General features: G+C 37.7%; 2 protein-coding genes and 1 long non-coding RNA gene across 3 annotated transcripts in view; 2 read left to right on the top strand and 1 right to left on the bottom strand.

Annotated features, from left to right (window-relative positions):
• Nucleotides 1-14,033, bottom strand: part of syn2b (synapsin IIb) — a 127,142-nt gene that overhangs the window by 35,185 nt on the left and 77,924 nt on the right. The gene's annotated exons all lie outside the window — the stretch shown is intronic.
• On the top strand, nucleotides 2,828-5,142 carry LOC131549269 (uncharacterized). The gene is made up of 5 exons (XR_009273372.1): nucleotides 2,828-3,067; nucleotides 3,638-3,712; nucleotides 3,790-3,886; nucleotides 4,356-4,474; nucleotides 4,752-5,142. It is a non-coding gene; the product is annotated as an uncharacterized LOC131549269 (long non-coding RNA).
• LOC131549264 (metalloproteinase inhibitor 3-like) lies at nucleotides 11,249-13,576 on the top strand. Its single transcript, XM_058791277.1, has 5 exons — nucleotides 11,249-11,491; nucleotides 12,071-12,147; nucleotides 12,227-12,323; nucleotides 12,793-12,911; nucleotides 13,189-13,576. Exons 1-5 carry the CDS (start codon nucleotides 11,368-11,370, stop codon nucleotides 13,354-13,356), a joined length of 585 nt encoding a protein of 194 aa, XP_058647260.1. The 5' UTR covers nucleotides 11,249-11,367; the 3' UTR covers nucleotides 13,357-13,576.

Raw genomic sequence — 14,033 nt, 5'->3', positions numbered from 1 at the left:
ACGGCTCAAGTTGAGGATGGGCCTGAGGCCACCATCCCTCTTCGGAACAATGAAGTAGCGGCTGTAAGACCCTGACTCACTGTGGGCTACCAGGACCTTCTCTACAGTACCTGTTGCTAGTTAATAATCTACTTCTGACTGAAGGATGCAGGCTTCACTGCCTTGGACAGAAGTTTGGACCATGCCCCCAAAGCGGAGGGGTCTGCGAGTGAACTGGAGCGAGTAACATCAGAATCAGAATCAGAATGAGCTTTATTAGCAGGTATGTTTACACATACAAGGAATTTGTTTTCGTGACAGAAGCTTCCACAGTGCAACAGAATGACAGTGACAGAACAAAAAACACAGATAATAAAAAGAAGAATTAAAAATAGAACAAGTAAATAAGGAATTACAATATACAAACTGACAATTGTATGTACAGGTATATAACAATAGACAGTTTTGTATGTACAAGTATATTATGTGCAATTTGAAATGTAGACTAAGTATGCGTGTTAGATAAATAAGTGTATAATTAGTATGTGTTCCACAATTATTTGTCAAGTGTTTATGAGATGGATTGCCTGAGGGAAGAAACTGCACCTGTGCTGGTCGTTCTGGTGCTCAGAGCTCTGTAGCGTCGACCAGACGGCAGCAGTTCAAAGAGGGAGTGTTCTGGATGTGAGGGTCCAGAGTGATTTTGCCTTTTGCTCACTCTGGATGAGTACAGTTCTTGGAGAGTGGCGAGGGTTGTACCAATGATTCGCTCAGCAGTCCGGACTACCTTCTGAGGTCAGATTTGGTAGCTGAGCTGAACCAGACAGTTATTGAAGTGCAGAGGACGGATTCAATGATGGCGGAGTAGAACTGTTTCAGCAGCTCCTGTGGCAGGTTGAACTTCCTCAGCTGGCAAGGAAGTACAACCTCTGCTGGGCCTTTTTGACAGTGGCGTCTATGTGAGTGTCCCACTTCAGGTCCTCAGAGATGGTGGTGCGCAGGAATCTGAATGACTCCACTGCAGTCACAGTGCTGTTCATGATGGTGAGTGGGGGGAGAGCAGTGGGGTTTCTCCTGAAGTCCACGATCATCTCCACTGTTTTGAGCGTGTTGAGCTCCAGGTTGTTGTGACTGCACCAGACAGCCAGCTCTTTAACCTCCTGTCTGTAAGCAGACTTGTCACCGTCCTGAATGAGGCCGATCAGTGTGGTGTCGTCTGCAAACTTCAGGAGCTTGACAGAGGGGTCTTTAGAGATGCAGTCATTGGTGTACAGGGAGAAGAGCAGTGGTGAGAGGACACAGCCCTGAGGGGCACCAGTGCTGATCATACGAGTGCTGGATGTGTATTCTCCCAGCCTCACTAGCTGCTGCCTGTCTGTCAGGAAGCTGGTGATCCACTGACAGAGGGAGGTGGGCACGGAGAGCTGAGTTAGTTTGGGCAGGAGGAGGTTTGGGATGATAGTGTTAAAGGCCGAGCTGAAGTCCACAAACAGGATCCTCACATAAGTCCCTGGTCTGTCTAGATGTTGCAGAACATAATGCAGTCCCATGTTGACTGCATTGTCCACAGACCTGTTTGCTCTGTAGGCAAACTGAAGAGGATCCAGCAAGGGTCCATTATTGTCCTTCAGATGGGCCAGTACCAGTTTTTCAAAAGACTTCATGACCACAGATGTTAGAGCCACAGCCCTGTAGTCATTTAGTCCTGTAAATTTGGATTTCTTTGGGATGAGGATGGGATGAGGAGTGTTTGGATATTCTTTCAATAAAGTTAGAGAAAATGCCATTAAAAAGGTTAAAATAATAATAAATGCCCCTGTAAATCACTTTAAGGAGTCAAATATCATCCTGTAACGGGAAGGCTAATTTTTGTCATTGATCAGAATTGTTCCTGAATTTGTTGACTGTGCTCCTATTTTTTTTTTTTTTTTATATTACATTTTTATTAAATTTTGAATGTGATGTTGAAGGGGCCCCATAAAAAAATCAGCACACAGGGCCCAGAATTCCTAGCTAAGGCCCTGCTCAGAGGACTTGCATCTTATGAATCATCGAGGACCAAAATCCTCTTTACTGTTGTACTCAAGAAGAAAAAATGTCACCCACATCTTGGATTGCCTGAGGGTGAATAAATTAGCAGCAAGCTTTCATTTTTGGGTGGAATTTCTTTTTTTTTTATATCAAGATGCTTTCAATGCTAGCATGTCTCAACTCTGATTTCAGACTGATTTCAGATATACGGATATACTGTAGATATTAGGACTTAAAATGGTGATATCAACAGTCTACTGGTTGTTTGTTAAGTGTTTAGTTTGATATCAGTTTTATGAAAAATCGGTTGACAGATTGCATGTAATATTAATTAAAATGTTCTGTCCTGAGCTTAAGACATCTTTTCATATGCCCACAAATATATACAGTTAAATGAAAATCTGGCTTTTTCAATAATAGATATGCTTTAAATAAGAATGCAAATATTTGGCAAACACTTTATTTTTATGCCACATTACAGGAAATGTGTGAAGAAAATCTCTTATTATGCAACGCTTTGTAACATGCTGCTTTATAAACATTTCACAATTTGAGGGCTGATGTTGTCTCTTTGTACACTCTCATTCTTTATTCTCTTACAACTGTGCTGTGATGGGGTGTACAGTAGTGTGTGTTTCTGTCACGATCTCCAGCTGGAGTGCCCATGAGCTGCTCTAGAGGGCACTCCATCCTTGACCTTTGCCAATGTTTTCCGGACTCCATTTCCCATAACACCCCATGCCTAGAACTGATTGCATAATTGCTTGATTGCATGATTGTTTCCTGTCTGCAGGACTATTTAAGATACACACAAACCCACACTCAGGGTGAAGAGAGAGAGACAGACAGACAAAGCAAGCAAGCACGCTGTATCTGGTCCAGAGCCTGAGTTTGTAGTTTAGTCTTGTGCTGTGAGAGAAAGCGAGCGAGAGCATGTCTGCTGCTGTGACTCTAGCGCTGCTGTTCTTCTTGTCTGTGGCACTGAATGAACAGGTGACCGAGGGCTGCAGATGTGTTCAAAGACACCCGCAACAGCAGTTCTGCTCGTCTGACGTAGGTACGTCAAACACATGCATCGCTAACCAAACTCGAACAGTTTTACAGAACTATTGGTGCTTTATTCAAATCTGTAGGTTGCATGCTGCTTTAAGATGTTATGACATGTTAAATTCCTTGCATTTCAGTCATTAACAGTAGTTCAATGATTTGAGTAATTGAACTACACATTAGGTTTATGGAGAGCACTGGGATCAACCCCCTAAAACAGTAACCCATCAACTTTTTGTAGTTATAGTTCAAGACATTATTTAAATCATTCTTTTTTTTTTCCCCTCAGTGACATGAGCTGTTTTCTTGTGTAGTGGCAAATTATTTAAAGGGATAGTTCACCCAAAAATTAAAATGGTCATTTAGTCACTTATATCATTTCAGACCTATATGACTTTCTTGAACACAAGGAGAGATATTTTGAGATGTCTTTTTCAGTGGGTTCTAGTGTTTGGTTCCCAACATTCTTTCAAGTATATCTTGTTCAATATTGGCAGACTTGAAGTGTTTTTGCTTTGGACGTGTAATGTAATCCAGGGGCCTTTTTCTGTTTTTGTCACATCTGACTCTTACCAATTAGTGATTCGAGCTAAGGTCACTGGAAAGGCAAACTGAACACCCTGGATTAACTGCTTACAACATCCAAACTATCCAGGTGAGACTGTACTTGATGCATTTTTTTTTTTTTAAACAAGAAACCGTCTTTTTAAAAAATTTTTTTTTTAAATCCAGACATTTAAGCCATTACACAAGAAGGGAATTCAGGTCATCTACACATCTCAATCTTCATGTGGCATCAATCTGAAGAACGGCGAGTATCTGCTGTCAGGTAAAATCATTTACTCTCTCGAGGCAGAGTTTGAGTTGAAACTGAACGCTCTGATTCCTGATGCTGGTTATTAACATCAGTTGAGGCTGAAATATGCTACACAAATTATGCCCAGATTTTTAGCCCAATTTACAGTCTGCACAGATTTTGAGCCATCTGAGTTGGCTGATCAATTAAGCCTCCCGTTCCTTTTTAATATCTCAAAAAACATACTTAAGAACTTGATAACACACTTCATTATTAAACCGTAATTGACTTAAGACTAACCCTGAATCCTCAAAGAAAATCCCAATATTCTCCAGGACCTCAAACCTAAAAACAATAATGAATATCAACAAAACATGAGGGTTCAATAAGTGAGGACATCTCTAGGTATGAAAAGTTGTGTATATACAGTATAATGAACTTTAACTGTGTAATTAATTGAGATGCATAAGGAAAAAAATAATGTTTGTTTTTTCCACCCAAGGACATGACGACAGCGGCAGGGTTGTTGTTGATTTATGTGACCGTGTGGAGCGTTGGGACAGGGTCTCCTCCGTTCAAAAGCAGTACCTCAGCATGTATCAGAGAGGCTGTGTCTGTGAGGTAATAATCCAAATCATACTTTTACAATAATTCACCATAGTCTAAATTACTCCGAGTTCAGTGCAGTTGAAATCCAGTGGCTTTCATTTTCACCCAGCTAAGTTTTCTGCCACTTTGAATGATGTCAAACACGTACTAATGAGTGTGGCATTTGAATACTTGGCTTTGTAATTTCTACTTTCAGCCCTTTGTGTTAGCCTAGCCAAGTATTAAAACAGTTGTTGTGTTACAAGTACAGATATGAATTCAATCATCTCTCAAACTGTGGTCTCTACAGATCTCGCCCTGTACTGGAGCGTCCTGTTTGATCAAGATGCGTCAGAAAAAATGTCTGATGAGAGTCAATGATTCATCCAGTCTTGATGAAGCGGCTCTTCGGTCTATTTGCCTGCGAGACAGAGACGGCTTCTGCAGTTGGAAAAAAATTCTTGATAACTACAAAAGCTCCTAAAAATGACGTCCTTAAGAACAAGAGCATAAGCCATTCGTCAGTGTTCATTTTTGCCCTTTTGTTCTCCAGAATGCTCAGAACACTTTGAAATGAATTTAAACAAGTTACTGAAGCTTTGCAATGCAGTCAGCAAATACATACAAAAACTGTTTTCATGGAGATTTGCAATCAACCATTAAACTATTTTGCATGTAAAAGCATCTGTGTGTATTTAATGGGAAATTTAAGCATGTTTATATAAATATGGATGTTCTTAGTGAAAAAAAGCAGTCATCTGGTATTTTTCGCTTTTCTATTCTGATGAACATTGAGTTTAAAAAACTGCAGTAAACAGCAACGTTTAAGGTTCGAACCACAGCCACATCAGACTACTTCACTAGAAACCGCAGAAACAGAATATTAGCTTGTTTGCACTATGAAGAAAGCTGATAATGATTGTAAAACTGCATTACAGAGGTGTTATATTGAAACATCGTGTGTGTATGCTGCATAGAGGGCATGCTACTGAGACAGCTTTAGTCTGCTGAATGACAACAAATAACCTAACATTCTTATCCGCTGAGGGGCTGCCAGGGAGCAGCGGTGATGGACTGATTATAGGAGGAGAGGGAGGCTGGGGGGGAATTTATGACTGAAAGGGGACACACCACCAGATGGCAACACAGAATATGCTGGTCTTGTGAGAACCAACGTTTGTTTACAGGAGCAAAGGAAGCAAAGTTTTTGGCTCAAATCCACATTTTGTACTTCTGATTCGTGACTGGTGTTCTCAAAGGCACATGCGTTACTCATACGTCATCCACCCGGAACGGCTTCCACGTATGACAGTTAGCGCAAGCTAGAGAAAAGTGTTTATAACGTTTTAAACATGGATATTTTTCTTACAAAAACATGTTGAATATTTATGATCAGAAATCCTGATGTGTGAGGGGAACCCCGAGGACACCACACACTATAGGAGCAAAACGGTTAAATCCAGGATTTTTTGTTCATATTTGTGGTCTCTCACATTTTGAAGATCTTATAAGATTTTAAAAGTCTTTTAGTGTGTACCGAGCCAGAGGCGTTATGCCCCCTCAGATTTCTGAGCCAAGTGGATTTTGAATGCAGCTTCCAAAAGACAATAAAATAGCTGAATAATATTTTTTATATTTGATACAATCACACCAGTGTGATTAGACCGTTCAGTGAGGCACAGTATCTGCTGCTAAATTCAAATCTGCGTTCGCTGGCGTATGTACAGCGCTGCATTATAACCAATCACACACGATTCTGTTGAGCTTATGAATGTAATGGCCAATGAGAGGTGTTCAGATGAGTGTTTTGTTCACTCGCTGGCTGACTGAATTATCTGGTGAATTCTCTCTTCTGATACAACAAAGTTCAGATGTGCGTTCGAATGCAAGTAAGATATTCATTTCACAGTGTAAACAGCTTCAGTGATTGTAATGGGACTTTTTGAGAGTGCCTGAACTCGACTGAATGAAAATGTTCTTTGATAATGTGAATGCTCTTTGCTCTCTGTAAAATAAAAGTGTTATAATTAGTAACTTACAATATTGTTATTAAATTCAGATTAAATACAAAGTTAGTCATATCAAAAATATTTTATGGCATGACACACCCATATCTGGTACTTAACCCTCTGGTTGTGTTCGGGTCAAATTGACCCGAAGAAGATTTTATTTTTTCCGAAAATACTAGTTAACGTTATCGCATTGGACTCAAACTTACTGACTTTGTTCACATAGGGTATAAGTACTTCTCATAATTTTTTTTTTAATTTTCGTATTTTTTTGTGGGTTTTATTTCAACTAGTAACACTTGTTGTGTTCCCGGTCAAAAATGACCGGACTCCAAACAACTGCTTATAAATCTGTCATTATGCTATATTATCACTAAATATTGGATTCATTCTTTTTATCAACTTGTTTTCTTTCATTTAGGACTGGTTTTGTGTTTCTATTTGCATCCGATTAATCGTAAGCCTAATTTATCTGAGAGTAGGTACCTCATTTTTTGAGTAAAAAAAAATTTTTTATGAATAATTTTCACAATATTAAACGAAAAATTATAAAAATTTGCACTGTTTATCACACTAGTGTGATTTAATGATTAATCAGGAAGTTTGGTTTTAAAAGCTTTTATTTTGTACAAAATTGAAAAAAGTCACACTTGTGGTGTTCCCGGTCAAAAATGACCGGACTCCAAAAAATTGCTTATAAATCTGTAATTATGCTATATTATCACCAAATATTGGATTCATTCTTTTTGTCAACTTGTTTTCTTTCATTTAGGACTGGTTTTGTGTTTCTATTTGCATCCGATTAATCGTAAGCCTAATTTATCTGAGAGTAGGTACCTCATTTTTTGAGTAAAAAAAAAAATTGTATGAATAATTTTCACAATATTAAACGAAAAATTATAAAAATTTGCACTGTTTATCACACTAGTGTGCTTTAATGATTAATCAAGAAGTTTGGTTTTAAATGCTTTTATTTTGTACAAAATTGCAAAAAATCACACTTGTGGTGTTCCCGGTCAAAAATAACCGGACTCCGAACAATTGCCCATAAATCTCTCATTTTGCTATATTAACACCAAATATTGGATTCAATCTTTTTGTCAACTTGTTTTCTTTCATTTAGGACTGGTTTTGTGTTTCTATTTGCATCTGATTATTCGTAGGCCTCGTTTATCCGAAAGTAGGCACCTCATTTTTTGGGTGAAAAAAGCATTTTTTATGAATAATTTTCACATTATGAGATAAAAAATTATGAAAATTTGCACTGTTTCTCACACTAGTGTGCTTTAATGATTAATCAAGAAGTTTGGTTTTAAATGCTTTTATTTTGTACAAAATTGCACAAAGTCACACTTGTCAAAAATGGCCAGCCATTGAAAGTGAATGGGGAAGAATGAAAATAAGAGAAACAACTACCGTAGTATTCAGGAGCATGTTGTGCTTGCAAACATAAAGGCCTTGGACCTGTGCGTGTGTGGATGCATGTATACTCATGCTATCACACACACACACACACACACACACACACACACACACACACACACACACACACACACACACATCTATGCATACAAACTATTGTGAGTTTACACCTATTTCATCCTACCCTGAGCTGCATGCAATATGCTGTTATGAATCTGATATTATAACTCTCTCTCTCTCTCTCTCTCTCTCTCTCACACACACACACACACACATGCTCAAACTGCCTTGTCTTTAGCCTGCACTGACTTCAAAAGAATCTTTTCTTTCACCACATTCTAGACAAAACATTATGACAATAGGTTTTGAGGCTTTCGTGTTCTCACAGAGTAGACAAAAGTTTACAAATAAATGCTAGAGCATACAAATGCCTAGGAAGGGACAACTGAAGATGAATCTTACAGTGAAGATGCATTGCAAGATATATTGGAAGAGGAAAACATCACTGAACAAGCTGAAAACCTTGCAACAACTGAAGAGGAGCAATCTTCTGATTTTGAGGGACCAGCTGAAGTTGATGTAACGTTCTGGTCAAAGGATGGAAAAAAGACTATTTTGAAGTCAATGCAGGCCAAAGACAAGGCAGTTTGAGCATGTGTGTGTGTGTGTGAGAGAGAGAGAGAGAGAGAGAGAGAGTTATAATATCAGATTCATAAAAGCATATTGCATGCAGTTCAGGGTAGGATGAAATAGGTGTAAACTCACAATAGTTTGTATGCATAGATGTGTGTGTGTGTGTGTGTGTGTGTGTGTGTGTGTGTGTGTGTGTGTGTGTGTGTGTGTGTGTGTGTGTGATAGCGTGAGTATACATGCATCCACACACGCACAGGTCCAAGGCCTTTATGTTTGCAAGCCCAACATGCTCCTGACTACTACGGTAGTTGTTTCTCTTATTTTCATTCTTCCCCATTCACTTTCAATGGCCGGCCATTTTTGACAAGTGTGACTTTGTGCAATTTTGTACAAAATAAAATCATTTAAAACCAAACTTCTTGATTAATCATTAAAGCACACTAGTGTGAGAAACCGTGCAAATTTACATATTTTTTTATCTCATAATGTGAAAATTATTCATAAAAAATGCTTTTTTCACCCCAAAAAGGGGGGGGCCCACTTTCGGATAAATGAGGTCTACAAATAATCAGATGCAAATAGAAACACAAAACCAGTCCTAAATGAAAGAAAACAAGTTGACAAAAAGAATGAATCCAATATTTAGTGATAATATAGCATAATGACAGATTTATAAGCAATTGTTTGAGTCCGGTCATTTTGACCGAACACAACAAGTGTGACTTTTGCAATTTTGTACAAAATAAAAGCTTTTAAAACCAAACTTCTTGATTAATCATTAAAGCACACTAGTGTGAGAAACCGTGCAAATTTACATATTTTTTTATCTCATAATGTGAAAATTATTCATAAAAAATGCTTTTTTCACCCCAAAAAGGGGGGGGGCCCACTTTCGGATAAATGAGGTCTACAAATAATCAGATGCAAATAGAAACACAAAACCAGTCCTAAATGAAAGAAAACAAGTTGACAAAAAGAATGAATCCAATATTTAGTGATAATATAGCATAATGACAGATTTATAAGCAATTGTTTGGAGTCCGGTCATTTTTGACCGAGAACACAACGAGAGTGACCGGAGTCCGAACACAACCAGAGGGTTAAGTAAAAAGTCTGTTTTTTGTTTAGTTAATAGATTACACTATTAGTCTACTTTGCCCAAATAACAATCTATAAAGGTGCAAAACGCATTTACTTACACATATGTGAGAATCGAGATATTTCCTGATATACCTGTAGTTAACAGGTTTGGAAATATATCGAATAAAAAGGAAAAAAACAATAACGCCCCTGTACCGAGCATTAGTTCCTGAATGAATCAGCCGTTCAAACGAATCAATTGAATGAATGATTCAGAGATCAAATCAGTGACTTGCCACCGCCTACTGGCAGTTTTAGTTACATTTTTTAAAGTATCTTTTCAGTTATTTAAATAATTTCAGTGAATCAATCAATCATCAAAATGTTTATCAAAATGTTTTTCAAAATGTTATATTTAAAACATTAATCTCATAACGTTGTTATGAATTTAAAACAGCCATAAGCCTCTTTAAAGGTCTGTAAATATACCTGCATGCCACTTTTCTTTGTTTGATTGTGAATTAGGAGTTTTAAAAAGGCTTATACATATACATTTTGGACTTTGACATAAAATATGACATTCTTTCAATAAAGTTAGAGAAAATGCCATTAAAAAGGTTAAAATAATAATAAATGCCCCTGTAAATCACTTTAAGGAGTCAAATTTCATCCTGTAACGGGAAGGCTAATTTTTGTCATTGATCAGAATTGTTCCTGAATTTGTTGACTGTGCTCCTATTTTTTTTTTTTATATTACATTTTTATTAAATTTTGAATGTGATGTTGAAGGGGCCCCATAAAAAAATCAGCACACAGGGCCCAGAATTCCTAGCTAAGGCCCTGCTCAGAGGACTTGCATCTTATGAATCATCGAGGACCAAAATCCTCTTTACTGTTGTACTCAAGAAGAAAAAATGTCACCCACATCTTGGATTGCCTGAGGGTGAATAAATTAGCAGCAAGCTTTCATTTTGGGTGGAATTTCTTTTTTTTATATCAAGATGCTTTCAATGCTAGCATGTCTCAACTCTGATTTCAGACTGATTTCAGATATACGGATATACTGTAGATATTAGGACTTAAAATGGTGATATCAACAGTCTACTGGTTGTTTGTTAAGTGTTTAGTTTGATATCAGTTTTATGAAAAATCGGTTGACAGATTGCATGTAATATTAATTAAAATGTTCTGTCCTGAGCTTAAGACATCTTTTCATATGCCCACAAATATATACAGTTAAATGAAAATCTGGCTTTTTCAATAATAGATATGCTTTAAATAAGAATGCAAATATTTGGCAAACACTTTATTTTTATGCCACATTACAGGGGAAATGTGTGAAGAAAATCTCTTATTATGCAACGCTTTGTAACATGCTGCTTTATAAACATTTCACAATTTGAGGGCTGATGTTGTCTCTTTGTACACTCTCATTCTTTATTCTCTTACAACTGTGCTGTGATGGGGTGTACAGTAGTGTGTGTTTCTGTCACGATCTCCAGCTGGAGTGCCCATGAGCTGCTCTAGAGGGCACTCCATCCTTGACCTTTGCCAATGTTTTCCGGACTCCATTTCCCATAACACCCCATGCCTAGAACTGATTGCATAATTGCTTGATTGCATGATTGTTTCCTGTCTGCAGGACTATTTAAGATACACACAAACCCACACTCAGGGTGAAGAGAGAGAGACAGACAGACAAAGCAAGCAAGCACGCTGTATCTGGTCCAGAGCCTGAGTTTGTAGTTTAGTCTTGTGCTGTGAGAGAAAGCGAGCGAGAGCATGTCTGCTGCTGTGACTCTAGCGCTGCTGTTCTTCTTGTCTGTGGCACTGAATGAACAGGTGACCGAGGGCTGCAGATGTGTTCAAAGACACCCGCAACAGCAGTTCTGCTCGCCTGACGTAGGTACGCCAAACACATGCATCGCTAACCAAACTCGAACAGTTTTACAGAACTATTGGTGCTTTATTCAAATCTGTAGGTTGCATGCTGCTTTAAGATGTTATGACATGTTAAATTCCTTGCATTTCAGTCATTAACAGTAGTTCAATGATTTGAGTAATTGAACTACACATTAGGTTTATGGAGAGCACTGGGATCAACCCCCTAAAACAGTAACCCATCAACTTTTTGTAGTTATAGTTCAAGACATTATTTAAATCATCCTTTTTTTTCCTCTTTTTTTTCCCTCAGTGACATGAGCTGTTTTCTTGTGTAGTGGCAAATTATTTAAAGGGATAGTTCACCCAAAAATTAAAATGGTCATTTAGTCACTTATATCATTTCAGACCTATATGACTTTCTTGAACACAAGGAGAGATATTTTGAGATGTCTTTTTCAGTGGGTTCTAGTGTTTGGTTCCCAACATTCTTTCAAGTATATCTTGTTCAATATTGGCAGACTTGAAGTGTTTTTGCTTTGGACGTGTAATGTAATCCAGGGGCCTTTTTCTGTTTTTGTCACATCTGACTCTTACCAATTAGTGATTCGAGCTAAGGTCACTGGAAAGGCAAACTGCGAACACCCTGGATTAACTGCTTACAACATCCAAACTATCCAGGTGAGACTGTACTTGATGCATTTTTTTTTTTTTAAACAAGAAACCGTCTTTTTTAAAAAAATTTTTTTTTAAAATCCAGACATTTAAGCCATTACACAAGAAGGGAATTCAGGTCATCTACACATCTCAATCTTCATGTGGCATCAATCTGAAGAACGGCGAGTATCTGCTGTCAGGTAAAATCATTTACTCTCTCGAGGCAGAGTTTGAGTTGAAACTGAACGCTCTGATTCCTGATGCTGGTTATTAACATCAGTTGAGGCTGAAATATGCTACACAAATTATGCCTAGATTTTTAGCCCAATTTACAGTCTGGACAGATTTTGAGCCATCTGAGTTGGCTGATCAATTAAGCCTCCCGTTCCTTTTTAATATCTCAAAAAACATACTTAAGAACTTGATAACACACTTCATTATTAAACCGTAATTGACTTAAGACTAACCCTGAATCCTCAAAGAAAATCCCAATATTCTCCAGGACCTCAAACCTAAAACAATAATGAATATCAACAAAACATGAGGGTTCAATAAGTGAGGACATCTCTAGGTATGAAAAGTTGTGTATATACAGTATAATGAACTTTAACTGTGTAATTAATTGAGATGCATAAGGAAAAAAATAATGTTTGTTTTTTTCCACCCAAGGACATGACGACAGCGGCAGGGTTGTTGTTGATTTATGTGACCGTGTGGAGCGTTGGGACAGGGTCTCCTCCGTTCAAAAGCAGTACCTCAGCATGTATCAGAGAGGCTGTGTCTGTGAGGTAATAATCCAAATCATACTTTTACAATAATTCACCATAGTCTAAATTACTCCGAGTTCAGTGCAGTTGAAATCCAGTGGCTTTCATTTTCACCCAGCTAAGTTTTCTGCCACTTTGAATGATGTCAAACACGTACTAATGAGTGTGGCATTTGAATACTTGGCTTTGTAATTTCTACTTTCAGCCCTTTGTGTTAGCCTAGCCAAGTATTAAAACAGTTGTTGTGTTACAAGTACAGATATGAATTCAATCATCTCTCAAACTGTGGTCTCTACAGATCTCGCCCTGTACTGGAGCGTCCTGTTTGATCAAGATGCGTCAGAAAAAATGTCTGATGAGAGTCAATGATTCATCCAGTCTTGATTATCAAGAGGCTCTTCAGTCTATTTGCCTGCGAGACAGAGACGGCTTCTGCAGTTGGCAAAAAAATCCGTTAAGTAACTAAAAAAGCTCCTAAAAATGACGTCCTTAAGAACAAGAGCATAAGCCATTCGTCAGTGTTCATTTTTGCCCTTTTGTTCTCCAGAATGCTTAGAACACTTTGAAATGAATTTAAACAAGTTACTGAAGCTTTGCAATGCAGTCAGCAAATACATACAAAAACTGTTTTCATGGAGATTTGCAATCAACCATTAAACTATTTTGCATGTAAAAGCATCTGTGTGTATTTAATGGGAAATGTAAGCATGTTTATATAAATATGGATGTTCTTAGTGGAAAAAAAAAGCAGTCATCTGGTATTGTTTTTCGCTTTTCTATTCTGATGAACATTGAGTTAAAAAGGACAGTTTGATTTAAAAAAAACCCCTGCAATAACAAACAGCAATGTTTAAGGTTCATTCCACAGATCCACAGCCACATCAGACAGCAGGAAATGTCTACTTCACTAGAAACCACAGAAAGTTGATAATGATTGTAAAACTGCATTACAGAGGCATTATATTGAAACGCAGTGTGTGTGCTGCATAGAGGGGGCACTACTGAGACAGATTGAGTCTGTTGAATGACAACAAATAACCTAACATATTCTTTTGGAAAAACAAAAAAACACCAAAAAAATTAAAAAAAACATTATGATCAGAACTCAATTTTAATTTCTGCTTGTATTTCTCTTAATGGCAA

Source organism: Onychostoma macrolepis, chromosome 11, assembly GCF_012432095.1.
Source record: "Onychostoma macrolepis isolate SWU-2019 chromosome 11, ASM1243209v1, whole genome shotgun sequence".
Classification (NCBI taxonomy): domain Eukaryota; kingdom Metazoa; phylum Chordata; class Actinopteri; order Cypriniformes; family Cyprinidae; genus Onychostoma; species Onychostoma macrolepis.
This window is presented reverse-complemented; position numbering and strand designations above follow the sequence as displayed.